Source organism: Hemiscyllium ocellatum, chromosome 3 (assembly GCF_020745735.1).
Source record: "Hemiscyllium ocellatum isolate sHemOce1 chromosome 3, sHemOce1.pat.X.cur, whole genome shotgun sequence".
NCBI classification, from domain to species: domain Eukaryota; kingdom Metazoa; phylum Chordata; class Chondrichthyes; order Orectolobiformes; family Hemiscylliidae; genus Hemiscyllium; species Hemiscyllium ocellatum.
In genome coordinates this window covers 121,828,385-121,855,983 of record NC_083403.1, presented here as the reverse complement: position 1 = coordinate 121,855,983, position 27,599 = coordinate 121,828,385, and the positions used below count along the sequence as shown (strand labels likewise).

Below are 27,599 nucleotides of genomic sequence, written 5' to 3'. Positions count from 1 at the left end.
CAGTACAAAGAGTGCTCAGATTGTGAACATCTCTCTGAAATATATTTTAGTTATCTAATGTACATAGAAAATTCTAACTGAAGGTTGCTGCACACATTTCAGAATTGCCAACATTTGAAAGAACTCGAAAGAACATTTCATTGTGTTATAAGCCAAAAGACTCCGCTCAATTGCTTTCAAGTCATAGAGTCATAGAGATGTACAGCCTGGAAACAGACCCTTCAGTCCAACCCGTCCATGCCGACCAGATATCCCAACCCAATCTAGTCCCACCTGCCAGCATCCAGCCCATATCCCTCCAAACCCTTCCTATTCATATACCCATCCAAATGCCTCTTAAATGTTACAATTGTACCAGCCTCCACCACTTCCTCTGGTAGCTCATTCCATGCCCGTACCACCTTCTGTGTGAAAAAGTTGGCCCTTAGGTCTCTTTTATATCTTTCCCCTCTCACCCTAAACCTATGCCCTCTAGTTCTGGACTCCCCCACTACAGGGAAAAGACTTTGTCTATTTACCCTATCCATGCCCCTCATAATTTTATAAACCTAGAAGGTCACCCCTCAGCCTCCGATGTTCAAGGGAAAACAGCCCCAGCCAGTTCAGCCTCACCCTGTAGCTCAAATCCTCCAACACTGGCAACATCCATGTAAACCTTTTCTGAACCCTTTCAAGTTTCACAACATCTTTCTGATAGGAAGGAGACCAGAATTGCATGCAATATTCCAACAGTGGCCTAACCAATGTCCTGTACAGCCACAACATGACATCCCAACTTCTGTACTCAATACTCTGACCAATAAAGGAAAGCATACCAAAGCCCTTCTTCACTATCCTATCTACCTACAACTCCACTTTCAAGGAGCTATGAACCTGCACTCCAAGGTCTCTTTGTTCAGCAACACTCCCTAGGACCTTATGTCATGTTGTTGAAATGGCTGCTTTTTTAAATTTGTTGATGACTGATTCAAAGTTTGCAGAATCAGTGGAAAGGTATTTCGCTGGAAAAGCTGGGTGGGTGAAAGTGCTTTCTGAGTGTATCTACAGTGTTGACTCCTTTCACACCTCATTGCAACTCCATGCACACTGATAGTGGAGAGGTGCGATGATGTCCAAAATAAATGCTAACCCCTTGAAACACTGATTCAGCCTCTCGGCTGTAACCCTCAGAAATGCAATGGACCAGTTCTGAATCGAGCCAATTGAACAGAAACTCACAACAGACGGAGTCCTGACCTCAGCTTTTACCTCAGACCCCAAGCCCGACAGTATGTGCATGGTAAACTGGATTTTGACCTCAAAAGGCATTTTATAAGACAGGCTCTCTCACACTCGCCTGGAGTTGGGAAAGGGTTGTGCCAGTTGCCCACCCGCAATAACAGGCAGCTGACCGAATCCTATAAATCTCAGGCCTAGTGAGGAAACTCATCAAATTGCTCTGATTTCTAGTCCTGTTGATTCATCCAAGCAGATAAAAAAAAATCAGTGAATCGTTGAAGCTGAACTGATGACTATGACCAACTCGACAGCTCTGATAATGCAGCTTGTGGATGTAGCGAAATGCTCAGTTGTAAAGCAGCAGGAAGCAGCTTGCACCTATTGTTGCGCTAGTCCCACATTTGTGATGCTGGATAGGCGTTGAACAGAAATCAGTCATTTGTTCACACGAGGGAGAGATCAGAGAGGGAAATTAGCTGATCTGCTCTTCTGCACCAGTTCCCAGACATATCACAAATGACACTGCAGACATTTGAGAGTTTGTTCTCAGCCCAGTACCATTACAGATTGGAAACTGCCTGGGTGAAAGAAAAAGAGATAAATATTTAATGCAAAGAAAATAAGCTTTGGGTTTGAGATTTGCCAATCACACAAAACAATTCAGTAAATTATTTTTGAGCTCTGAAACAATTGAAGCTTGCGCAAAGTAACTGGTCAGATAAATATCTGGGAATGACCAGCGAATACAGAATGTTTGATTTCACAGAGCCATTGCTTGGCTTCCAATTAAAATGGATTTAGCAGCACGTTTTCCAGTTTTGTTTTACTATAGCACCACCTACTGGTCTTGTCATTTTACTGCTTTGCACCATCAACGTCGGCAGGGAACTTTCACAGGACCTGCATGCACAATGAATGCACTCAATGGTTACATTTGTTAAAAGAAGTTCAATAGAATTGCCTTAAATATGTCCTCACAGACTGAGAGGTAGTTGTCCCAGGCAAAACTACCTGGTTGACATGATATACGAAACATAATGATTACATTTTTGTATATTTCAATAAATGATAAATAATGAGAAAGGCATCTATGCAAGTCCCTTACCTTGCAAAATGCCAACCAAAACTCATGGCAACCAAACCAATCAGCGAAACCTACAAGTGTACTTTAAAACTTCATTCTGCATGAGGACCGAGATTGAATCCCCAGTCGCTGTTAGGATTACAGGTCTCTGCTGGTTGGCGTGCTACACCTCATGACAGTAATCTGGGTGAGAGACAAATTGCTTCTAGAAATGCAACTATGAATTGCGGGTGAGAGCAGGGTCAGGGGATACCTGTAGCCCTCAGGTATCCTACTGGAGAACACTGTCAAAACTCAGAGAAAACTCACACGTGAATAATGGACATCAGGGCAATGGATGAGAGAGTGGTGGCAGCTGTTTATGAATTATGCTGCAGTGACAAGTGGAGGGGCAGAGGAAGGTGAAATGTCAAAAGAAAATTTGTGATTAGTGCCATGCATTCACAAATATTTTTAACAACAGCTTTAATATTTTTGAAAAATGATAACAGCTATAAACAGAAATTGTGTTTTGAGTTATGTAGCTAATGGTACATATATTTCTCTAGTCTTTCAGGCTGTCCCCGAGCAAAGAAAAGTGGAATCAAAATTGCTCAAAGCAAGGATGACAAAGAAGATCAGGAGCCCATCAAGTGAGTACAGCTTTCCTCAGCAATAATGGCTCAACAACATCAGCCTCAAACCATTAGAAGTACGAGCGACTGTCCAGTCAAACCAAACATTTAGTGCTAATTTTGAGCAACTTCAGATTCATATCAATACAAGCATATAGTACACACCTCGGTGCTTAGGTATGTTAGATTAGATTAAATTCCCTACAGTGTGGAAACAGGCCCTTCAGCCCAACAAGTCCACACCAACCCTCCAAAGAGTAACCCACCTAGATCCATTTCCCTCTGACTAATGCGCCTAACACTATGGACAATTCACCTGACCTGCACATCTTTGATTTGTGGGAGGAAACCGGAGCACCCGGAGGAAACCCACAGGGACACAGGGAGAACGTGCAAACTCCACACAGACAATCACCCATGGCTGGAATTGAACCTGTGACCCTGGTGGTGTGAGGCAGCAGTGCTAACCACTGAGTCACTGTGCCACCCCGTGGTGTCGAACTAGAACTTTGGTTCTGTCTTCATAAGAGGACACAGGTAATCTCCCAGGAATGTTAATGATCCAAAGTTCTAGTGAGAGATTGAAGTTGAAGGAAATCAGTCTGATTAAGAAAATGATAGTAAGTAGACCTGGAAATATTGGATTCTAAAATGCTGTAGACCCTGGAACTGTTCCCACAGTTTGAAGGGTGGCAGAAGTAATCCACAATTTTAAAAATGGAGAGAGAGAAAAATCAGAATTATAGGCCAGTTGGCCTAACGTCAGTAATGGGGAAAATGCTAGAACCTATTATAAAGGACAGAACAATTGGAAAGCATTATCAGAATTGGACAAAGTCAGCATAGCATTATGGAAAGCAAATCATACTTTAAAAATCTACTGGAATTTTATTTGAGGATGTAACTAGTGGGTTAGATAAAGGAGAACTGGGGATGTGATGTCTTTGGAATTGCAAATGTACTTTGATAAGATCCCTTACAAGAGGTTGGTAGGCAAAGCGAAAGCACATGGGACAGGAGGTAATATTGGCGTGGATCAGGAATTGGTTGGCAGATGCGAAACAGAGGGCATAAATTGGTCTTTTTCTGAGCAGCAGGTTGTGACACTTGGAATACTGCAAGGCTCAGTGCCTGGGCCCCAGCCATTCACAAGATATATAAATGGCCTGGATGAGGGAACCAAATGTAAGATTTCCAAGTTTGCTGATGATTCAAAATTGAATGGGATTATATGGGGATGCAAGGAAGTTTTGTGGTAGTGTAGTCAAGGTGAGTGAATAGGCAAACACGTGGCAGGTGCACACATCCTGGCTAAATGTGAGGTTATACATTTCAGTGTAAAAAATAGAAAGGAAGGGAATCAAAGTTTGTGAGAAGATTTGTAACTCAGGTGCTCATTTTTGTGGTTCTGTTCGCCATGCTGGGAATTTGTGTTGCAGATGTTTTGTCCCCTGTCTAGGTGACATCCTCAGTGCTTGGGAGCCTCCTGTGAAGGCTTCTGTGATCTTTCCTCCGGCATTTTTAGTGGTTTGACTCTGCCGCTTCCAGTTGTCAGTCCCAGCTGTCCGCTGCAGTGGTTTGTATGTTGGGTACAGGTCAATGTGCTTATTGATTGAATCTGTACGATGAGTGCCATGTCTCTAGGAATTCCCTGGCTGTTCTCTGTTTGGCTTGTCTATAATAGTAGTGTTGTCCCAGTTGAATTCATGTTGCTTGTCGTCTGCGTGTGTGGCTACTAAGGATAGCTGGTCATATCGTTTCGTGGCTAGTTGGTGTTCATGGATGCGGATCGTTAGCTGTCTTCCTGTTGTCCTATGTAGTGTTTTGTGCAGTCCTTGTGTGGGATTCTATACACTACATTGGTTTTGCTCATGCTGGGTATCGGGTCCTTCGTTCTGGTGAGTTCTTGTCTGAGAGTGGCTGTTGGTTTGTGTGCTGTTATGAGTCCTAGTGTTCGCAGTAGTCTGGCTGTCAGTTCGGAAATGCTCTTGATGTATGGTAGTGTGGCTAGTCCTTTGGGTTGTGGCATGTCCTCGTTCTGTTGTCTTTCCCTTAGGCATCTGTTGATGAAATTGCGTGGGTATCCGTTTTTGGCGAATACATTGTATAGGTGTTCTTCTTCCTCTTTTTGCAGGTCTGGTGTACTGCAGTGTGTTGTGGCCCTTTTGAACAGTGTCTTGATGCAACTTCTTTTGTGTGTGTTGGGGTGGGTGCTTTCGTAGTTTTATGGGACAAGCCAAACAGAGAACAGCCAGGGAATTCCTAGAGGCATGGCACTCATCCACAGATTCAATCAATAAGCACATTGACCTGGACCCAATATACCGACCACTGCAGCAGACAGCTGGAACTGAAAACCGGAAGCAGCAGATTCAAACCACTACAAATGCCGAAGGAAAGATCACAGAAGCGCTTCACAGGAGGCTCCCAAGCACTGAGGATATCACCTAGACAGGGGACAAAATGTCTGCAACACAAATTCCCAGCGCGGCGAACAGAACCACAACAGGAAGAGAATCACTTAAATGGTCATATACTGGGAAGCGTGGATGTATAAAGGGATCTGGCTAAGTCACTGAATGTATTCAAGAAGGAGATAGGTAATTTTTTTTATTTTAAATGCACCAAGGGGTCCAGGCAGAAAGTGGGAGTATGATATTAAGACAGAGGATCAGCCATGATAATTTTAATGACGGAACAGGCTCAAAGGACTGGATGGCCCACTCCTGCTCCTAGTTTCTATGTTTCTGTGATTCTAATTGCAAATTCTCCTATTGTCGTGATTAAAACTGGAATGAGAGAGCACCTGGGGCCAGGAATCTCACATCACTCTGGCTCCACACCAATGGAATTGCAATCGATGGAAAGAAAATTTTAAAATGTTCTGAGGACATCCTTCATTTTTCACACATCAGCAAAGTTTCAGACCATTTGACACCAGCAGCGTAAATCTGCCTGTTAGGACATGCCAGAAAAGATTTAAAAGATAACCTGGAGTGATGTACTTCAGCACACTTGATGACCTTCTCCTTCTTTCATGCGATCTCCTTCATTTCACATTCAAGTGGGAGGCTGAGAGGTGACCTTATAGAGGTTTATAATATCGTGGGGGGTATAAGTAGGATTAATATTACATGTCTTTTCCCTAAAATGGGGATTCCAAGATTAGGGGACACATTTTTAAGGTGGGAGGAAAGAGATTTTAAAAAGACATGACGGGCAATTTTGTTTTACACAGAGGATGGTTTGCTTGTGGAATCAACCTGCTGAGGAAGTGGTGAGTGACGGCAGAGTTCCAATATCTCAAAGACAATTGGTTATGTATGCGAACAGGAAAGGTTTGGAGGGATGTGGGCCAGGAGCAGGCAGGTGGGACTAGGTTAGTTTGGAATTATGTTCGGCATGGACAGGTTGGACTGCAGGGTCTGTTTCTGTGCTACCTGCTTCTAAGTCAGCTGAGTGCAATTGTAACTTGTGGGCAGTTTTGATTTGTGGAGATGAACCCGCTGGAAGCTAAATTAAGACTGATTAAGTTGGTTCACATGGGTCCCTCCCAGCTGAGAATCACAATCAAGGAAACAAAAAGGTGATCAGCAACATATACGATCACAATTATTTTTACTGTATCTTTTACCTGCTTGTATTCAGAGCTTTTTGTTCCCTTGTTCACGCTGTATAGGTTTTAAACATGTAAAGTGAGACAAGAATGCTGATTGTTATACTCTTACTGCAGATGTCCTGTTCCTGGATGTGATGGTCAAGGGCATGTGACTGGGAAGTATGCATCACATCGGAGTGCGTCAGGGTGCCCGCTCGCTGCTAAGCGACAAAAGGATGGCTACCTGAATGGCTCACAGTTTTCGTGGAAGTCTGGGAAAACGGAAGGCATGTCCTGTCCGACTCCAGGATGTGATGGTTCGGGACACGTAAGCGGCAGCTTCCTTACCCATCGCAGGTGAGAAATCAGGTAACAGTCTCTCGAACACAAAAGCCATCTTTTGCAGATGCTGGACATCTGAAATTTTTTTAAAAAGTAGAAAACACTAAAAGCCCTCAGCAGGTCTGGCAGCATCTGTGGAGAGAGAAAGACAGAGTTAATGTTTCAGTCCAACAATCTTCTCGTGCAAGGTCAGCAACCTGAAATCTGAACTCTGTTTATCGCTCAGCAGTTTCTCAAAATGGTTGTTTCAAAGTTAAGGCTGCAGTCGGTTTATTTTTGCATTTCTGGAATTAATTAGGAAAAAAAAATCATTTTAAAGCTCAAATACTTGTATCTAACCATCTCATCTTGCATCTGGTATGTGGGGTGCAGGAATGCCACGTGCCCAGGATTGTCCTGGGAGATTCCAAGAATTAGATGCTCAGCTTTCTAAACCCTGAAGTAGAGAATGCAGACGTCAAAATGTCATCTTTAAAAAAATCAATGTATTTAAAATTTAATTTTTGTTGAATTCCTTTGTTTATTAATTATAAAAACATTAGTAACGGGCAGAAAGTCTTTTTGACTAGACAGGTGGCTGGAAGGAAAGAATCCTTTCAGTATGGAAGCTGGCCGTTTGAGACCTCATTATCCCTTCCAAAGAGGCTCCCACCCCATCCCACATTTTCCATGGTTAATTCACCCAGCTTGCACATCCCTAGACAATTTAGCATGGCCAATCCACCTGACCTGCACATCGTTGGATTGTGGGAGGTAACTGGAGCACCCAGAGAAATCCCATACAAGCAAGGAGAGAACATGCCAACTCCACACAGACAGTCACCCAAGGCTGGAATCAAATCCATGACCCTGGCACTGTGAGGCAGCTGTGCTAACCACTGTGCCACCCAGTTACAGGGTGAAGCTTCCACAAATATGTTTAATTGGAGCTGGAAAATTTAATTGGGATGAAATCAAATGCACCTTCTCTCACAGTATAAAATGTTTGCCTTGCTGAATGATGGAAAATAACCCAGCATGCTGTCTGAGCAATGTAGAATGTTTGCAGTCACTCATCAGTAAGATCACAATATTTTTCAGAATATTTATTGTACTAGTGAATTATCTCGAGGAAAACCAAGATTGGAAATTATGGTTTAATCACGGGATGGACGGCATTAATTCAGTCCTCATTTTAAATGTGCTTAAAACTTCCTTAATTTAATGTAGTGCTTTCATTTTACTTTCACAGTGAAGCAGAAAAACTGATGGTAATTTGAAAAGGGCTAACATAGAATTGGTTGGAGCTTTGCTGCAGTATAAGCTAAGGAACTAGAAGTCATGAAACTGGGGTCATAAAAAACCGCTGCTAGTAGGTGGATGTGACTATAAGCTTAGATTACTTACAGTGTGGAAACAGGCCCTTCGGCCCAACAAGTCCACACCGACCCGCCACCCACCCACACCCCTACATTTACCCCTTACCTAACACTACAGGCAATTTAGCATGGCCAATTCACATGATCTGCACATCTTTGGACTGTGGGAGGAAACCGGAGCACCCGGAGGAAACCCACGCAGACACGGGGAGAACGTGCAAACTCCACACAGTCAGTCGCCTGAGGCAGGAATTGAACCCAGGTCCCTGGTGCTGTGAGGCAGCAGTGCTAACCACTGTGCCACCGTGCCGCCCAAAAGTATAGCATCTATTGTAGAGTTGCATATAGGAATCTATAACAGAGGACTTGACAATCAGAAGTAAGATTTATAAATGGGAATTTCTCACAGCTTTGTTTTTCCTTAAAAAAAATCTTTGGAGTTAGATTAAGGTAATATTTTGAGAGAAAAAAACAAATATGTAGAGTTCTACAACCCTGGAGAAACTTATTGTATAAGATAATGGTTTTGAAAGGTTAATGTTAGAGACCGCATCTGATGACATCACAAAGACAGATTGGGAAAGTCAGAACATCTTAAGATCTTATAGATGAAGACCTATATTGTCAGGTTTCTCAATAGTCTTTAGAACAATGTCTAACTTATTAATTTAATATGTGTCTGTTTGCTGTTATTGAGTGAACGTTTATCATGTTTAAGACAAAAGCCTTTCCTCATGAAGAATCAATGGTGGGGATTTTCCACCACTGTAAAGTAATTAGGCCCTTAGATAGTCTCAGGGAGAGGATGTTGGCAGCAAACCATAAAATTAATAGTGGTTGTTTCTACAGTATACAAAAGAAAACCTCCCATGAAATCAGCACTCTCACGCCATGGAACTTTGTTAGTGTTGCCACAGAAATTGAGGTGGCCCCAAATTTAAAGGACACTGAATGTATCTGGAACCATCGTTCATTAGGGCAGGGCATCTTAGTCAGCTATGTCTATTAATCCAGTTCCTGCATTCTGCAGCTCAAAATGTTCTGACCACAAAGCTCCTGGAATTGTGGGCTGTTGATACCACAGTGAGGGCAACAGGCTCACTGGAACCTGCGGGAATGAATAGCAAGACAAGATGTGCCTTGTTGACTGATGAAGTTGAAGTGTCGAAAAATAACCAGTGGAAGAAATGGGAAAGGTGAACTGAATCAAGTACAGGAATACAGAGAAGGGAAAGAAAGGATCAGGTTAACAGGCAGAGGGAAAAGCTGAACAAATACATGCATAGATTCTTGGAAAGGGCAACAAAAATTGATCGTGCAACATTCTCCTTCAAATCACACCAAAATTATACCATGGTAACAGCTCTCGGAGTCCAACAAGCCTTTATTAGTGTTCCTCCTCCAACTTCTGGCAGTTTATCGTAAAAGTATAATGGTAAATGAAATAAAGTATTGATAAAACAATTATTTTTTGGCAACTAATGCTTTTTTTTAAGAACTGGAAGTAATTATGTGACTACATGAGCAGTTAGCCGCTGCACTTCAATTCTTTTGAGCAATATGAGGAAAACAGCTTTCCCCCTTTGTTCTACTCATGGGGACAGACAACACCACATGGGGGTCAGTTCCTGACCACTCACAACCATAATGCCAAGAGAAGAGTTAAAGTTTGATGCCTGAAGTCTAAAGGAAACCATATTTAAATGTTCACCCAGCTACCAATGAACTTTATGGGGAAGATGAGGCAAGTGGGTCAAATTGTATTGTTTTATGAAAGAGCCCACATCGATTTACTTGACCAAATAATCTCTTTCTGGCCTGAACTGTTCAATGAAACAGAAAAGAAAGATAAATAGATAATACTTTGAAGTTTACCTTTTTAAAGTCTACAATAACAATTCACCATCTGAAGGAATAAGAGTGCATTCTTTTAATTTTTCACCTTTTGGACAAGGAAGATTAATTGGCAAAGTTGACAATACCTGTTCCTCACCACAAGTTCCTGGCTTTGCACATTGTATGTGGCTCATACGCCACTGTTTCTTCATGAAATTCCTGATCAGTTTTCGGAAGGATTTATTTAAGGTGTCCAATTTGATCAATTTTGATGTATGATTTTGAATGAGGTGTATTTGTGGAGCTGAAAATACACAATGTGACAAGGTATTGCTAAGATAATCGTGAGCAATGATGATCAATTATTTGCTAGCGTGCAAACTTTCTGTATGTGCAACTTGTACATCTGTCCATTTTTATTGCTAACTTATCTGTTTGTTTGACTGTTTCTTCCATAAATATACTGTCACATTACAGAACCTAGAGACTGCATTAATTGTTCAAATCTAAATCTGGATGATGGGATTAAAAAGTGGCAACAGTCAAAAAACAGATGTGCAATTATCATTATTTCTACCTGTGTAAAATCACTCTCAATTATAAATGATTAGAATTTTAAAAGACTATGTTTGTTTTTAGAACTAACTTCAGCTGGTTAATGTTCAATCAGTAAAAAGATTTCACCGTTCGGAACTCTAGCCCAGTAAATATTGTATCTGCATTATCTAAAAATAATCAGCAGGGAGTCTTGGATTTTTAAACACAAAGGATGGAAAAACACCACCTTAGGTTTTTGTCAGTAGCCAGGACCATTTCCAACTCTGACAGTCTTTGAGGTCTGCACACTGGCATGATCAAACTGGCATTAGCCAGATAAGATGCCGGCTTGGGGAACATTGTCCAATTAAAGATGGCCGGGTTGGTTGTACAGGTGGTAAGACCAATGGGAGCACCAGGCAGTCCCATAGGTGAGACAGCTACTGTTAATGTAGAAAAGAAACTCTGAGTGTGCTTTAAGATGGAGAAAACAGTGAAGACAAAGTTTAAAATTGACTATGGGTACAGCTTCCAGGCCATTGGTATGGAAAGAGGAGCCCTCCACAACATGGTCTGCAATCACAGTTGTGTTCTCTGCACTAACACACTGGGAATGGTGCACAGTTGCATGAGGCTGGTCTGGCCATTGAGAAGCTGGTTTCCATCAGCAGGGCACCTATCTGCTTAGGGTTTCCAATTCAGGTGCCAATCTATCATAATTATTTTTATTATTCTACATGCAGTTATCAACATTTTGTTTTGTGGTTGTGCCTATGATAAACTTTGATTTGATAAATCATGACTATCCCAACCTAATTTAAAAGATTGGATGAAAATGATCACTTGTGTTAAGTGTTTTAAGCCCATTTCTGTCATTTTGTTAATTTAGTTTGTTTCATTTTCCTGCATTTTCTTGGCTCCAGTCTGTCGGGATGTCCAAGAGCGACTTCTGCAATGAAGAAAGCAAGGTTGTCGGGAGAGGACATGTTGACGATAAAGCAACGAGCCAGTAATGGTAAAGAGATTTCACCTATCTTGCAGAACAGTGCAATGTATGACATAAGTTCAATGTATGATATAAAGCAGACTTTCTTCATACACATTTTCTCATACATTCTGTAGAAGCACAAAAGATAGTCTTGTGCTCCCTTGCCAGTTAACCACGTGAAATATGCTACAATTAAATGGTTTCTTGTTTAAAATAGCTCTATTAATTAACAAAGCTGTCATTCATGATTTTTTGTTTGAAAAGAAAATACTTGGAGGGGGAACATGCATGAAAAAATGTTTGCTTATTAGAATTAGACACAAAGGTTGTTCAAGCTCAAAATAACACTTGGAAAATGACATTCTGCTCTGCAAGAACTGTTATGCAAAATGTTTGGACTGTCCTTTAAATATACAGTGGATCTAAAATTGAAAGTAGATTTAACTGCTATGATCAGTATCAAAAAGTCTGGTGCTGGAAAAGCACAGCAGGTCAGGCAGCATCCAAGGAGCAGGAGAGTCGACGTTTCGGGCATAAGCTCTTCATCAGGAATGTGGGGGAGGGGAGCTGTGAGATAAATAGGAGGGTGGGTGGGGCTGGGAGAAGTGGCTGGAAAGGCGATAGGTGGATGCGGATGAGTGGTGATGGTGATAGGTCGGAGCAATGGGTGGAGAATATATTTGGGAAGGATTTAGCACGGTGCAAGAAGGCAGTGTCAAGTTGGAGGATTGGGTCTGGGACAAGGTGGAGGGTGAGGGGACATAAGGAAACCGGTGAAATCCACATTAATTCCATGGGGTTGGAGGGACCCAATATGGAAAATGAAGCGTTTTTCCTTCAGGCATTGGGTGACTTGGATTTGGCTGCAGAGGCGGCCCAGGAATTGCATGTCATTGGTGGATGGGAGGGGGAACTAAAGTGGGTCGGCCACAGGACGGTGGGGTTGTTTGGTGCGTCTGTCCCAGAGATGTTCTCTGAAATGTTCCACAATTTGGCGTCCTGGCATCACGAGCAATGTGGTGCTGGAAAAGCACAGCCAGTCAGGCAGCAGCTGAGGAGCAGGAGAATCGACATTTTGAGCACAAGCTCTTCATCAGGAACGAGGGTGTGGCCCAAGGGAGCTGAGAGATAAATGGGAGGGGGTGAGCCTGGGGGGGAAGGTAAATGGGAATGCTGTAGGCCGATGAAGTTGGGGGTAAAGGTGATAAGTTGGCCAGGAAGGTGGAGCGGATAGGTGGGAAGGAAGATGGACAGGAAGGACAGGTCGAGAGAGTGATGCCAATTGGAAGGTTAGATCTAGGATAAGGTGGGGGGGAGGGGAAATGATGAAACTGGTAAAATCCACATTAATCCTGCTGGTTTGGAGGGTCCCAAGGCAGAAAATGAGGCGTTCTTCCTCCAAGTATCAGTTGGTAAAGATTTGGCAGTGGAGGAGGTCCAGGACTTGCATGTCGTGAGGGGAGTGGGAGGGGGGAGTTGAAGTGGTCAGCCACAGCTTCGTACGTATGTCCCAGACATGTTCTCTGAAGCGTTCTTCAAGTAGGCAGCCTGTCTCCCCAATGTACAGCAGACGGACAGAGTAGGTGACGTGTGTAGAAGTGCAAGTAAATCTCTGATGGATGTGGAAGGCTCCTGTGGGCTCTTGGCTGGAGGTAAGTGGGGAGGTGTGGGGGCAGATTTTGCAATTCTTGCAGTGGCAGGGGAAGGTACTGTGAGGGGAGGGTGGGTTGGTTGGTGGGGGGGAGGGAAGTTGGTGGATCTAACAAGTGAGTCACAGAGGAAATGGTCTTTACAGAACACAGATAGGGTCGGGGAGGGAAATATATCCCCGGTGGTGAGGCCTGGTTATAGGTGGCGGAGTTGGTGGAGGATAATGCGATGTGTCCGGAGGTTGGTGGGGTGGAAAACTAGGGGTTTCAGTCCTTGTTACAGTTGGAGGGGTGGAGTTTGAGGATGGAGGTGAAGGAAGTGGTTGAGATGCACTGGACGGCATCATCGACCAAGTGAAAGTGGAAATTGCGGTCTTTGAAGGTGGCGGCCATCTGGTGTGTTCTGTGGTGGAACTGGTTCTCCTGGGAGCAGATGGAGTGGAGGCAGAGAATTAGAAACAAGGGATAGCATATTTACAGGAGGCAAAGTTGAAGCAGATGTAGTCCAAGTAGCTGTGGGAGTCAGTGGATTTGTAGTAGATGTCCATGTTGAGTCGGTCACTGTTAATGGAGCTCCAGGAAGGGGAGTGAGGTGTCCGAATTGGTCCAGTTGAAATTATGGTCAGGATGGAATGTCTTAGTGAAGTTGATAAACTGTTCAACCTCCTTGTGGGAGCATGAGGTGGCACGAATACAGTTATCAGTGTAGTGGAGGAAAAGGTGGGGAATGATGCTGGTGTAACTGCGGATGTGAATGGAGGTGTGGGCATAGGTTTTACATCTTTTGTGGGGCTTGGGAAGGTGCTGAGAGTGGAGGGTGGCTTGGTGGGGAGGGAAAGTGGAGGTGTGGACCTAACAAGAGAATCGTAGAGGAAGTGGTCTCTGCGGAATGCTGATACGGGTTGGGTGGGAAGAATATCTCTGGTGATGGGGTCTGACTTTAGGTAGTGGAAATGGTAGAAGATGATGAACTGTACCCGGACATTGGTGGGGTGGAAGGTGAGGATGGGGGGGTGGTCTGTCCCTGTTGGGTTGGAGTGGTGGGGTTCAAATGCAGAGGTGTAGGATGTTATAATCAGTATGACAAATGACCAGAAAATACTTTAGTGAGAAGCTTTGAAACAAGTTATGGGGATGTAATACAATTCAAATTGTAGAAAAGAATTGCATTGGACTCAGAATGAATCTTCTGTTGAAATGCTTTAGGTATTAAGTTCCATAAAACAGGTTGGAAGAAATTATGTTGTACCATGTGTGTGGCAAAGATTTTATTAGTAGAAAAGTTCCTGGAAATCTTGCTGATGTTTTATGCAGATGTAACGCACTAGGTAAATGAATAAGGTGATGGTGTACAACATCAATCAGTGCACAGTTCAGTACAATGGATCAAGCAATTTTGGAAGTAAAAGGATTTCTGAAGCTATCTATTATGGGGTGGGTTTAGGGTTAGTTGTCAACGGTTGTTTTGAATTCAGAATGACACCAACAGCATGGGTTCAATTCCCACCCTGGCTGAGGTTACCATGATGGACTCTCCTTCTTAATCCCTCCCCTCACCTAAGACATGGCGATCCTCAGGTTCACCCACAATGAGTCATCAGTGTGTAATATGAGAGCAGCCCTGTCGTCTGGTAAGACTCTGGTGACTTTATCTCGGCCTGTGCTGGATTAAATGTGAATTGATTTGTAACATGGTGATAGTGGTGCATTGGTAATGTCACTGCACCTGGAATCCCAGGGTAGTCGTCTGGGGACGTGTGTTCAAATCCCACTTTGGTAGATGGTGAAATTTGAATCCAATAAAGATCTAGAATGGAAATGTCTTATTTTATGGTGACCATAACCACTGTTGATTGTTATAAAAAGCCCTGTAGTGCACAGTGTCCTTGAGGGAAGAAAATCTTCCAAGATTTTCCACACACATGACTCCAGATTCACAGTAATATGGTCGGCTTTAACTGCCCTCTGGGAGTTAGGGGTGGGCAATAAGTGCTGACAATGACTCCCACATCCCATGAATGTTTTTTTATAAAGCAGCAAAATAAAAAAAAAACTACAAGATATAAAATGACTAAAGCCTGAATATTTTGAAGAGACAGAAATGTTCTCTAACTCTAAATGATGCCATGGGCCTGACCTTACTGACCCTACCATTTTTGCAGGCTATAAGGAGTTGAGTGGGGGTGGATTGCATTTTGCATATCTGTGGATCACAGAGACAATTGCACATGTTAAAGTATAGTTGCCTTTAGTCAGGTCCAACTTTCATGAATGGGATATGCAAAACACAACGTGTGCTCTTTTGACCTCTCAGGAGATGGTGTAAAGTTTGCAAAGTTCTCCAAAAAGGTATGGTGTCTTTTGGGGAGGTAAGGTACTGTTTTGGATATGGTCACATGGGAGGGGTCACATGGGATCTGGAAAGGGAAAGTGTCCATTGGGAGAGGTGCTAGGTACCCTATGATTGTGAAAAGTAGGCGGGTATGTACGTAAAAAGTGGACAAACTCATTAGAACTTTCAAGCAAGCTATCATTGGGGCTGTCGAGGATACTGTCAAGCTGTCATGGCATTTGAACATCTGGCCTTGAAATGAAAGAAAACACCATCTGCAGTGTTAAACATATCAATGCTTTCTATTTCATTGCATCTGTTCACATGGACCTCAGGGCTAAATTTAATGGATCGGTGCTCTATAAATCATTTCATAACCCATGATTATCACAGTGCGGTACCTGTCAGTTTTGATTGACAGCTTCAAGTCTTTCTAGAGTTGTTCAAGTGGAAAAATGAAAGCAAGTTCTTTTTTTAAATGGATTAAATAGTTGAAAGAAGAAAAGTATGGCTAATGATTTTCATCAATGAGAGTGTTTTTAACACAGTGAATTAAGCAATAGACACTTAGAAATTTATCAAATTTCATCTCAACATGGGTCCAGCGGTGTACACATGATGGGCACTAAATGAGTTGGTATGGAACATAAAAGGCAAATGAGTTGACATTAACTTGCGATAGAGATTCTGAATGGTCATTGGGTGTGGGTAAGTGTTGCATTGTTTGACTTGCAGGATATGAGGCCCTATGGGGGAGGGGGGGGGCGGGAGAAGGGTAGAGGCAGGAACTGACGTAGGTTGACAAGGATGGTGCATGAGGTGTGTATGGTGGGGCAAGAGCTCAAGGCCTGCGATTTGTTTTTGTTGTCTTTATTTTGCAGCCAGGTAAAAGTCCTGGATCATTGAGGCACTCCTTTTTCATAGGCCTTCAGTGAACCGGACAAGCTCTGTGTGGCTGCCTCCAAGCTCTTTATAGGGTTGCAACAACAAAAATTCCTGGAGAGAAAGCGGAGTTAGCCATTCGGGTCCAGTGGCCCTTCTTCAGATGCTGCCAAGTTTCTCACATTCCTTCTGGTTTTGTTTCAGATTTCCAGAATCCACATTTATTAGTTTTTTTTATATTTGCAATGTTAACTGATCAAACTCCCTAGCACTTTCTCTCTCTCCCAACCAACATTTGCTCTCAGTGCAATGCCACTGAGAAGATCTGAACTGGCTCGTTAGCTTACACTTATGGAAGCCACTGATGTCCATGAAATTTGAAGGTCTATGCACTGCGAAACAAAATCACAGGGAACATTACTCCTAAACTCATCCCTACCACCAAGAAAATAAAAATTGAAATATCAGAGACCCTTTTACACAGGTCAGATTTGCAGAACTAGCAATTTTCCCAAATTTTCCTGTGCTTCTGGTTTGGAAATGAAAATCCAGACTGGCTTATAACTTGCCAAAAGAGGTGTAACAGATTTTGCACCTTCTTAAATCTCATGTCTGGCTCTTGCAGTTTTGAAGCCTGTAAACTCTGCATAAGCAATATATTAAATCATGCAATAACAACAATGGTAAAACTGTTGTCATTTTAATGAGTTGTGATATATGAGAAAGGTGCAGATATTCAATTTTTTTCTCCCACACCCTCTCCCATCTACGTTAAGCTCTGAGCTTGTCATGAGCATTTGTATTGGTTTGAAGGAGAATTTGATTTTTCTGTACAGTGGGCGGTAGAGGAAGGGAATCAGAGGTCAAATAATTTCCTGCAGGTTTCTCTCATACACATTTGATGGTTTGTTACAGGCTTATAAGGCTGCCCGAAGAAATACAAAATTGTGTTTAGGGCATCGAAAAGAGAATAGGGTGGAACAGAGCATTGAAATAGGAACATGGCATGAATTTAGAAATTTAATACTTATGTAGTGTTAGTATTAATTGTAACAACATGACAAAAATATGTGCTGGTGTGGTCCTAATTCTCCTAAACTGTGGTGGAATTGTCATGATTCTTATTACATTCTGGTTAATAACTTAATTTTCTCAAAGTTTCTCTACTTTGCTTCCCATACAAATGACTTTTCAATTCTGTAGACCGACTTTGTCTCAATATGTAGAGCATGTGGTTAATACACACGTGGAAAATAATTGCAATCCTGAACAAAATTACCCAGGAATCGTTTTAAATATAATAGATTTAAGCATTGCTTTAAAGTTGTAATGATTTTTATCAATGGGTTATGAGAGCAACTCATAACTTATTATTGTTTTGATTCTCATTTCTACCCATCTATATATATGTATAAACCATCCCTGATAACCCTAAGGTATCTCAAAGTACTTCATTCTAAAGTCTATTTTTGATGTCTAGTGACTATTATGGATGTCATTGAGGAGGAACTGGGCACTGGTGTTAAAGGAATCTTCCATTTGCTGCAAGTCCATTTTGCACCACTGCTAATGACCACAGAGTCATAGCATCATGCATCATGGAAACAGACACTTCAGTCCAACCAATGTACACCAGCCATGTCCCCAAACTAAACTTGTCCCACCAGCCTTCTCTTGGCCCATATCCCTCCAAACCTTTCCTATTCAAGAACTTATACAAACATCATTTAAATATTCTAACTACCTGCAACATTTCTTCTGGCAGTTTACTCCACACACACAAATCGCATGAAGTTGCCCATTGTCCTTTTCAAATCTTTGTCCTCTCACTTTAAAAATGTGCCACCTAGTTTTGAACTCCCCCACCCTAGGGAAAAGAACCTTGTTATTTGCCTTATTAATGTCCCACATGATTTCACTAACCTCAATAAGGTCACTGCTGAAAATGCGATGCTAGAAAAGCGCAGCAGGTCAGGCAGCATCCAAGGAACAGGAGAATCGACGTTTCAGGCATGAGCCCTTCTTCAGGAATGAGCCCTTCTTCAGGCTCATGCCCGAAACGTCGATTCTTCTGCTCCTTGGATGCTGCCTGACCTGCTGCGCTTTTCCAGCAACACATTTTCAGCTCTGATCTCCAGCATCTGCAGTCCTCACTTTCTTCAATAAAGTCATCCTCAACCTCCTGCGCTTTAGTGAAAAAAGTCCCAGTCTTTCCAGTCTATCTTTAATATCTCAAACTCTCCATTCCCAGCAACATCCTGGTAAATATTTTCTGAGCCTTCTCCCGTTTAATAATAGCCCTCCGATAACAGGGCCACCAGAACTGCACACAGTACTTCAGAAGAGGCCTCATCAATGTACTGTACAACTTCAACATGATGCCCCTGTCCCAATATTCCAAGGTCTGAGCAATGAAGCAAGTATGCTCAATGCCTTCTTAACCATCCTGTTTACCTGTGATGCAAATTTCAAAGAATCATGCACCTGAACTCCTCGGTCTCTGTTCTCCAATACCCAAGGTCCTACCATTAATCATTTAAGTCCTGCCCTTATTTGTATTACCAAAATGCAGCACCTCACATTTATCCAAATTAAACTCCATCTGCCACTCCTCAGCCCATTGACCCAAATGATCAAGATCTGTTTGTAATCTTAGATAATCTTCTTCACTGCCCACTATACCATCAACTTTAGTGTCATCTGCAAACCGACTAATCATGCTTCCTATAGTCTCATCTGAATTATTTATATAAATGACAAACAAAAATGGACCAATATCAATCCCTGAGGAACACCATTGGTCACAGGCCTCTATTCTGACAAGCAAGCCACCACCGCTACCTTCTATCTCCTACCCCAAAGCCAATTTTGTCCCAGTTGTGATTTATCTATTCTAACTGAAATGGATAGAAAGCTAATAACTTCGGTTGTAGTTCACTTTGTAACATTTTAGCAGTCTTACTGGCACAAGCCTTGCTTAACCATGGCTTAGCTACAATCATAGAGTCATAGAGATGTACAGCATGAAAACAGACCTTTTAGTCCAATTTGTTCATGCCAACCAGATATCCCAACCTAATGTCGTCCCACTTGCCAGCACTTGGCCCATTGCCCTATGGCTTTACACCTAACTGGTCAAGTAATGGCCAAGGATGTAACGGTGTTATGTAGAGGGAGAAATTGCAGGAAATTAAATTTACATTTTTTTTCAAAAAGGAATTAAATAGGCAAAGAATATTTGCTTAAATTTAATATGATGTTTATTTTGAGCAGAAGGAAACAAAATGCATGAGGCTCAACTAATTATGAGCTCATATTTTGCAGAGTTACAAAATCATCATTTGAAAAGTGGTAGGCAGCACCTCGATTCAGAAGTCCTAACCCCATTTCCAACATATTCCACTTTTTTGAGTAGGGAAAAATAGGCAGAGTATGATTCACACATAAAGGAAACCTGAATTCATTTGAATTCTGTGCTATTGATCCCATTTTCACCAAGGATTTCAACCTGCAATGAGGGAGCTAGACATTTTAAAGTAGATATAGTGAGAATCTAAAATATGGATTTAGCTGTTGTCAGGAGCAACCATTTCATGCATGTTTTTACTAACTACAAAATGGCTACTTAATGCAAGTAACATAAAATAACATAACAAAATAGCTTCTAGGAGCAATGGCATCTAACTCTGCTGAAAACTGCATTCCTGATCTTATTGAAAGAGATTAGTAAACAATGCCCTGTTCATAGTATGAATTAACTAAGTAAGATATGATATTATTAAAGTATCCTAATTGACCTTGGAAACCAGGTGTCCTGGAGATAAAGAAGCAAAAAAAAAAGTCAATTCCCAGGAAATATCATTGGCTTAATTTTTTTTGTCTATTTGTCATATCATTACATTTCATTGGATTAATTTTGCAATTAAGGCTCTTCTGTTTGTTAAGGGACCTATGAAAGTTGTCTGTGTTTTAAGATTGTGGGCAGCTGTATTGCTGGACAACTTATACCTGGCGTCGTAATAAATTGTTAAATCTTGCTGAAATCAGACTGTGCTGCCCGTATTTATTTGACCTATCGCAGAACCGAGAGGCCCCTCTCGGGAGACCAGATCTTCAGTAGTTCAAGAAGGGCAGATACTGCTTGTGGAATTGTCAAGCTGGGAAGCTATTTAAATTGTATGTCCCTTTAAATTTTAAAAAATCTCAATGATGCAGGCAGTTTATTTTACAAAGTAAGCAGTTTATTTTTTAAAAAAACCTCAATCTGTGAAATTATTTACATCTTCAGACCTTTAAAAATTTAAAAAGAAATTGCCTGTGTTAAAATTGGAAAAAGTCTGGTCTAGCTGTTTGCTGTCATTATCCTAAGATAATCATGGTGGCATTATTAATACTTGGCAATTTTCTACAACCTACCATTATCTCTGGATAAAAGTTCATAATTTGAGTGCAACTTAAAGTTGTTCTGAGAGGATTGTCAGCCTTTGATGAAAGCTTATGAAGTCTTTTTCTCATAAGGAAATAAATACTCGAGTTTTTTTTATTATTTTGAATGGACTTTTTATAAATGGAAGGTTTTTTAAACATTTAGTGTAATCTATAATAACTGTTCAGAGTTTTTTTTAAGATGGGTGGAAGGCACTGTTCTGCATGGAAAGTATGAGGTTCCTTTGGGGCTGGTCACAGCACGAGTTAGCTTGTGAGGGAGTTGGTGAGCAGATGTAAGGGCAGGGAGTGCTAGTGGGCATATTATTTAACAATGTAACTAGGATAAAGACAAAGAGAACCAAAGTGAACCTTTCAATCAGTCACCCTGATTGGTCAATGTTCACATGGCTTCTTCAATTTGAATCCTGGGTGGAGTCCAAAATCCATCTCTCACCTACACCTCCCCCCACCTCCTTGTAATATAAGGTAATTGCTCTGAAAGAGCATTTATATAAATGATTTAGATGAGATTATAGAAGGTGTGGTTAGTAAGTTTGTGGATGACACTAAAGTTAGTGGTATAGTAGACAGTGAAGAAGGTTATCTCAGATTACAAAGAGATCTTGATTGATTGGGTCAATGGACTGAGAAGTGGCAGATGCAGTTTAATTTGCATAAATGTGAGGTTTTGTGTTTTAGCAAAGCAAACAAGGGTAGGACCTATACATTTAAAAGTAAAGCCTTGGATAGTATTGTAGAACAGAGAAGCCTAGGGGTCCAGGTACATAACATAAATCAAGTTTGTGTCACATGTACACAGGTGGTTAAGAAAGCGTTTAGCATGCTTCATTGCTCAGACCTTTGAGATTTAGGAGTTGGGAAGTCATGCTGAGGTTTTACAGGATGTTAGTGAGGCCTCTTCTGGTATATTGTGTCCAATTCTGGTTGCCTTATTTTAGGAAAGATATTATTAAGCTGGAGGGGGTTCAGAAAAGATTTTCCAGGGTGTTGCTGGGAATGGAAGGTTTGAGTTATAGAGAGAGGCTGGACAGTTTGGGACTCTTTTTACTGGAGCGTATGAGAAAGAAGTTTTATCATCATGATAAGGTAAATGGCAGGTATCTTCTGCTTCTGGTGGGGGATTTCAAGACTAAGGGGCATATTTTTAAGACGAAAGGAGAAAGATTTTTTAAAAAACATAAGGGGCAATATTTTTATACAGAGAGTGGTTTGTGTGCGGAATGAACTTCCAGAGGAAGTGGTGGATGAGATTATGTTTAAAAGACATTTGGATAAGTTCATGAATAAGAAATATTTGGATGGATATGGGCAAGAACAGGCAGGTGGGAGTAGTTTAGTTGGGAATTATGGTTGACATGGAGTGGTTAGACCAAAGGGTCTATTTCCATGCTATATGACTCTATGACTCTATGACTTTATGATGTCATACAGTCTTTGGCTGAAGAAGAGTCAGTGTATCGTCCCAATGGAGACAGACAGCCTCCCCTGACCCTGACACTCTGTGTAATGATGTCTGACTGGACAGTGTAACTTGTACCTATTGCTGTCATGCAATAAACTACATCTTGTCTTCTGGTTAAGACCTCCATAGTGCTTTAACCTCTGCCACTGCTAATTAAAAAGTCCCTTAGGTGCAGCACATAAAGGAGGATTGGTGACCACATGCTACCTCTAGTGTTTAGTACTGCAATTTGCAACACTCTCACTCCAGTTCAAAGAAACAATCTTGACACTTGGCGGGGGTGGTTGGGGGGGGAGGGGGGGGGGGGTGGAGTTTGTTTCAAGGAAGCCACTGAGAGCAGGGGAATTTTCTGCTCTGCCTTTCCTAATTCAGGAATGAAATTCCAAGCTCTGACCTCAAATTGGTTTCCCAAGTAGCTGTTGTGATGATGATCCTAGTATGGACAAGTGTAAAGAAAATTAGTTATGTTCCAGTTTTTATTCAGTTCAGGAAATAATCAAATAATCTGACATTGATTGATTATGAACAAAACAATTTGATTTATGATAGTGTTAAAGAACTTCATATTCAGCAGTTCATTTTAACTTGCAAACACGTCTTGTCAATCTAAAAGGTTGTTTCGTTGCACCATCAATATTGCATTTTCTGCTGTTGAGTGAACATCTTTACTTCATTCCAATATATTAAAGGCACTACAGTTGACTAATAAAGAGAAAATCAGCAAGGTTTCTATTCCTGATTACTATCCAGTGAATCTATGAGGACAAGCTCACAGATCCCAGCCCAGATCCCACAGGTTTTGAATTTCCCACCATGATTCAAGAAGGCCATCATTGTACCTGCTTAAATGTCCTCACCTGGAAATGGATAGCAAGAAATTGCAAATTAACCCTTAATTTTTCCAACACAGAAATAAACTAGTCATTCCAATAGATCTATCTTGGTCTCATATTACTAGGACAGTCAACTTACTTCATTCTCGATCACCATTTCTGGTTGGAAAGCTATAATGAATGGTATGCTACAGGGATCAATGTGAGTCCACAACTTTTTACAATTTAAATCAATGTCTTGGCTGAAGGGACCAAATGTATGATTGCTAAATTTACTGTTGACACAGCGACAAGTAGGAGGATGTAAGAAATCTACAAAAGGCTATAGGTAGGTTAAGTGAGTGGGCAAGTATCTGGCAAATGGAATGTAATGTGGGAAAATGTGAAATTGTCCAAATTGGCAGGAAACATTAAAAAAGAAATATATTAATTAAGCAGAGATAAATTGCAGAGATCTGAGATGGAGAGAGATCTGGTGTCCTGGTGCATGAATTGCAGATGGTTAGTAGGCAGGTACAGCAGGTAATCAGGAAACATAAGAAAATGTTTTTGCAAGGAGAATTGAATGCAGGAGTAGGGAGGTTATACTTCAGTTATACAGGGCATTGGTGAGACTGCATCTGGAATACTGTGTAAAGCATTGGTCACCATACTTGGAGAAGGTTATAAATGCATTCAGAGAAGGTTTACAAAGCTACTATCTGGAGTGAATGAATTGTCTTATGAGGAAAGGCTAGACAAGCTAGATCTGACTGTCCTAGTACATGAACTGCAAAAGATTAGCATGCATATACAGCAAATCATTTGGAAAGCTAATAGTATGTTATTATTTATTGCAACTGAATGCAAAAGTAGGAAGGTTATACGGTAGCTATACAGGGCATTTGTGAGCATTGTGTATTGTAATGGTCTCTTTATTTAAGGTGGGATATAAATATGTTGAAAGCAGTTCAGAAAAAGTTTGTTATTTTAATATCTGGAATGGGGTGGTTGTTTTATGAGTAAATTGGACAGTATGGGCTTATTTCACTGGACTTTAGAAGGCGAAGAGAGAACTTGATTTGAAACATACAGCATTCTTTGGGTTCTTGACATCGTGAATGAGACAAAGATGTTTCTTCTTGCAAGACAATCTCGAACTGGAGGGCACTGGTTAAGACTAAGGAATCAACCATTTAAAACCAAGATAAGGATTTTTTTTTTCCTTTTAAAGATCTTGAGTCTCTTCCTTAAAAAAGGTAATGGAGGCAGAGACTTTGAATGTTTTTAAGTCAGAGGTAATTAGGTTTTTGATAAGTGAGGGACTGAAAGATAATCATGGATTGCCGGGGATGTAGAGTAACTAGATTGGCTACAATCTTATTGAATAGCTGAGCACTCAAGGGACTGAGTGCTCTTAATTGATATATTCAGACATAACCTTGTATTCCTTTCTCCATCATATGTTTAATTAGCTTCCCTATAAATGTTACTTGCCTCCACGACTCCATGTGCAAATGAGTCAAGCATTTTAATGGTCTGAGTACAGAGTCTCTTCTTGATCTGTCTGCAGTTGTGACAAATTCAGCCACACCATCATCCCCAATGCCTCTCCACTGCCATCTCCTCTGTATGTGCACCTCTAACGGTAGCCAGAATGTCACTTGAAATCTTAATGGAGGGTTGATGCTTGAAACGTTGACTGTCCTGCTCTTCAGGATGCTGCCTGACCTCCTGTGCTTTTCCAGTGCCACACATTTTGATTCTGTACCTTGCGTTGTCTTCTCTTTGTGTTCCTGCACTGTTGCCTGTGGTATCCACTGAAAGTTTTGGAATTTAACATTATGCAAACATTGTAAAGGCTCATACTTAGAGATGCAGGCATTTGGCAATTTACGTATCCAAGCAGTGATTTATCTCCTTTCCGAAGTTCATTACCAACTAACTGCAACATGAATCATACATGATGCCATCAGAATCGTCAGTCAGTTAGTGGCTGAACAAGGTGCTGTGAAGGTATCACTGGAAGTTGCCTCCCTAAAGTATTTATTTTACATCTCTCATTGAGGAACTCAAAGATACCAATCACTCGATCCTCCCTGTTTCATCCTCAGCACTGCTTACTACCTCAGCTAACATCGTACCAGGCTGGTCTTTGTCCTTGGGGTATGCAAACAATGTGTAAAATACCCATGGTTCATGGAAATAAATTAGGCTAGCGAATAAATTCTGTGCGGCAGCATTAGGCATATGTGGCAGTTTCTAGGCCAGAGTTTTTTAGTTTAACATATTTGAGTAAGTCTAAGTCCAGAAGATGAATTATCCTGGTAATTCACCATGCTTTATCTTAGTAATGGAAAATTTGCAATTTCCAAGTTTAGTAAATGATTCTGATGTTTTTGAATGACTGTTGCTGTCAATGGCAAAAGAACAACAGAGTCTGTATTGGCTTAGAGCAGAAATTCATCAAATCCAGCATTTGATCCAGCACAACATACTTCAACAAGGCATCTACAAGCAAACAAAACACACCTAGGTTCTTCAATCAGGCAGTTTAAGAATTCTCACTGAGTCACCAAGGCCCCAATCTGAATTCTGTGCAAGGCAGCAGGTTCTGCAGGAGTTAACATCTCACCCACAGAATCCAGGTTAATTAGAAAAAAGAAGTCATAAATTAAATTTAAATGATGTACATAAAGCAAAATGATGTTTGGAAAAGCAGATGGAATTAGATGAACATGAGAACACATGTTTTTGATACAATTTTGAAATCCAAAACATTCTTTAACTCCTGAAGGAATGGTACTCCCAATTGTAAAACAGAATTTTCAAAGCCACTAATTATCACTTTAACACAATGTTAAAAATTTGCTTACTTCAGAACGTATCAGCCCTATTTTAATTCTACTATGTTTACTCAGAAGTCAATGGGCAAATACCCAATATCATGCCATTGCATTGAGTAACATGCACTGTTGACTAACTGGCCATCTTTGACAGCAACCTTCAAATTTCTGGATATAACGGTGCATGTGCAGATGCCTGAAGTTTAAAAATAAGGCATCACCCATTTAAAACCAAGATAAGGAATCCTTTTCCCTCTCAAAGGTCGTGAGTCTCTTCCTTACAAAGGGCAATGGAAGCAGAGACTTTGAATGTTTTTAAGTCAAAGGTAATTAGATTTTTGTCCAATTTACTGTTATAACAGTGAGCACTGTTTGCTTCGTTATTCTATTCCAAGCAAAAGTCCAGGCCTGTATACTTTGGTTAGCAGAGTGCTTGCTGTTGCAAACAATGTGGTCTGCTTCAAAATATATGCTAATTATTTGTTGATATTTGTACAATCCCATCAAAAGGAGCATAGTAAAATGTTTTGTTTCCGTAACATTCACTTGTCACTGCTGGGGGAGACATGGGAAAGAAGGAGAGGGCTACAAGGTGTTTTCAAATCTTTCTAGCAGTTTAATTTTTTAAAAAATGTTCATGGCATTAACAACGCTTTGGGCTGATGTTGATTGAAGCATATACTTAATTGAGGTTGATGCTACTCCGAGAAAAAATAAGATTGAAAACAAAAGAAAAAAACTCACAGTAAAAGAAGAAGTTTAAATTTACAATCTTTGTTTTTTTGGTTTGTTTTGATTATACTTGAATTCGCCTGTTAAAGATAAGAAGCGAGGAAAATGGTGGAGGGTAACTCTGTTAATTAAAGATGTCATTAGTGCAATAGTGAGTGATGAGATTGTCTCAAAAAACCAAGAAAGAGATTAAAAATACGAAAGGCAAGATATCACATGGGAGCACAGTTACACTGTGGGTCAGAGCAGACAAGAAATAATAAATGGGGCATGTTAGAAAGGGTCCATAATAATTGTGGGTAACTTCAATCTACATTGTAGATTTGTTCCACCCACATTTTCAATTTGAACACCCATGATATGGCTGAAAACACTGGATACTGCAGAGGCTACAGGGCTTGAACAACATTCTGGCAATAGTACTGAAGACTTGTGCTTCAGAACTCGCTGCACACCTACCCAAGCTATTCCACTGCTATACTGGCATTTGCCTGCCATTGTGGAAAATTGCCCAGGAATGCCTTGTGTTGAAAAAGCAGGACAAATCCGACACAGCCAATTCCTGGCCGATCTGTCTATGCTACATCATCAACAATATTAATTGATTGAGTCATCAGCAATTCTGGTAAGTGGCACTTGCAAAAGATTGACCTGCTCACTGTCACTCAGTTTTGATTCCGCAAAGCTCGTTCACCTTCTGACCTCATTGCAGTCTTGACCCAAACGTGAACAAAAAGAGCTGCAGAGATGAGGTGTGAATGAATGCTCTTGTTATCAAAGCCACATTTTTCTGGGTGTAACGTCAAGGAGCCTGAGTAAAACTAGATTTAGTGGTAATCAGAGGGAAACTTCTCAACCAA

At 41.1% G+C, this 27,599-nt stretch overlaps 1 protein-coding gene across 1 annotated transcript in view; it reads left to right on the top strand.

Moving 5' to 3' along the window:
* Window positions 1-27,599, top strand: part of LOC132807602 (myelin transcription factor 1-like protein) — a 300,657-nt gene that overhangs the window by 260,485 nt on the left and 12,573 nt on the right. The window contains exons 16-18 of the mRNA XM_060821659.1: window positions 2,851-2,934; window positions 6,650-6,871; window positions 11,511-11,602. Of these exons, the coding sequence (XP_060677642.1) occupies window positions 2,851-2,934; window positions 6,650-6,871; window positions 11,511-11,602 (398 nt within the window). The remainder of the gene's footprint in view (window positions 1-2,850; window positions 2,935-6,649; window positions 6,872-11,510; window positions 11,603-27,599) is intronic.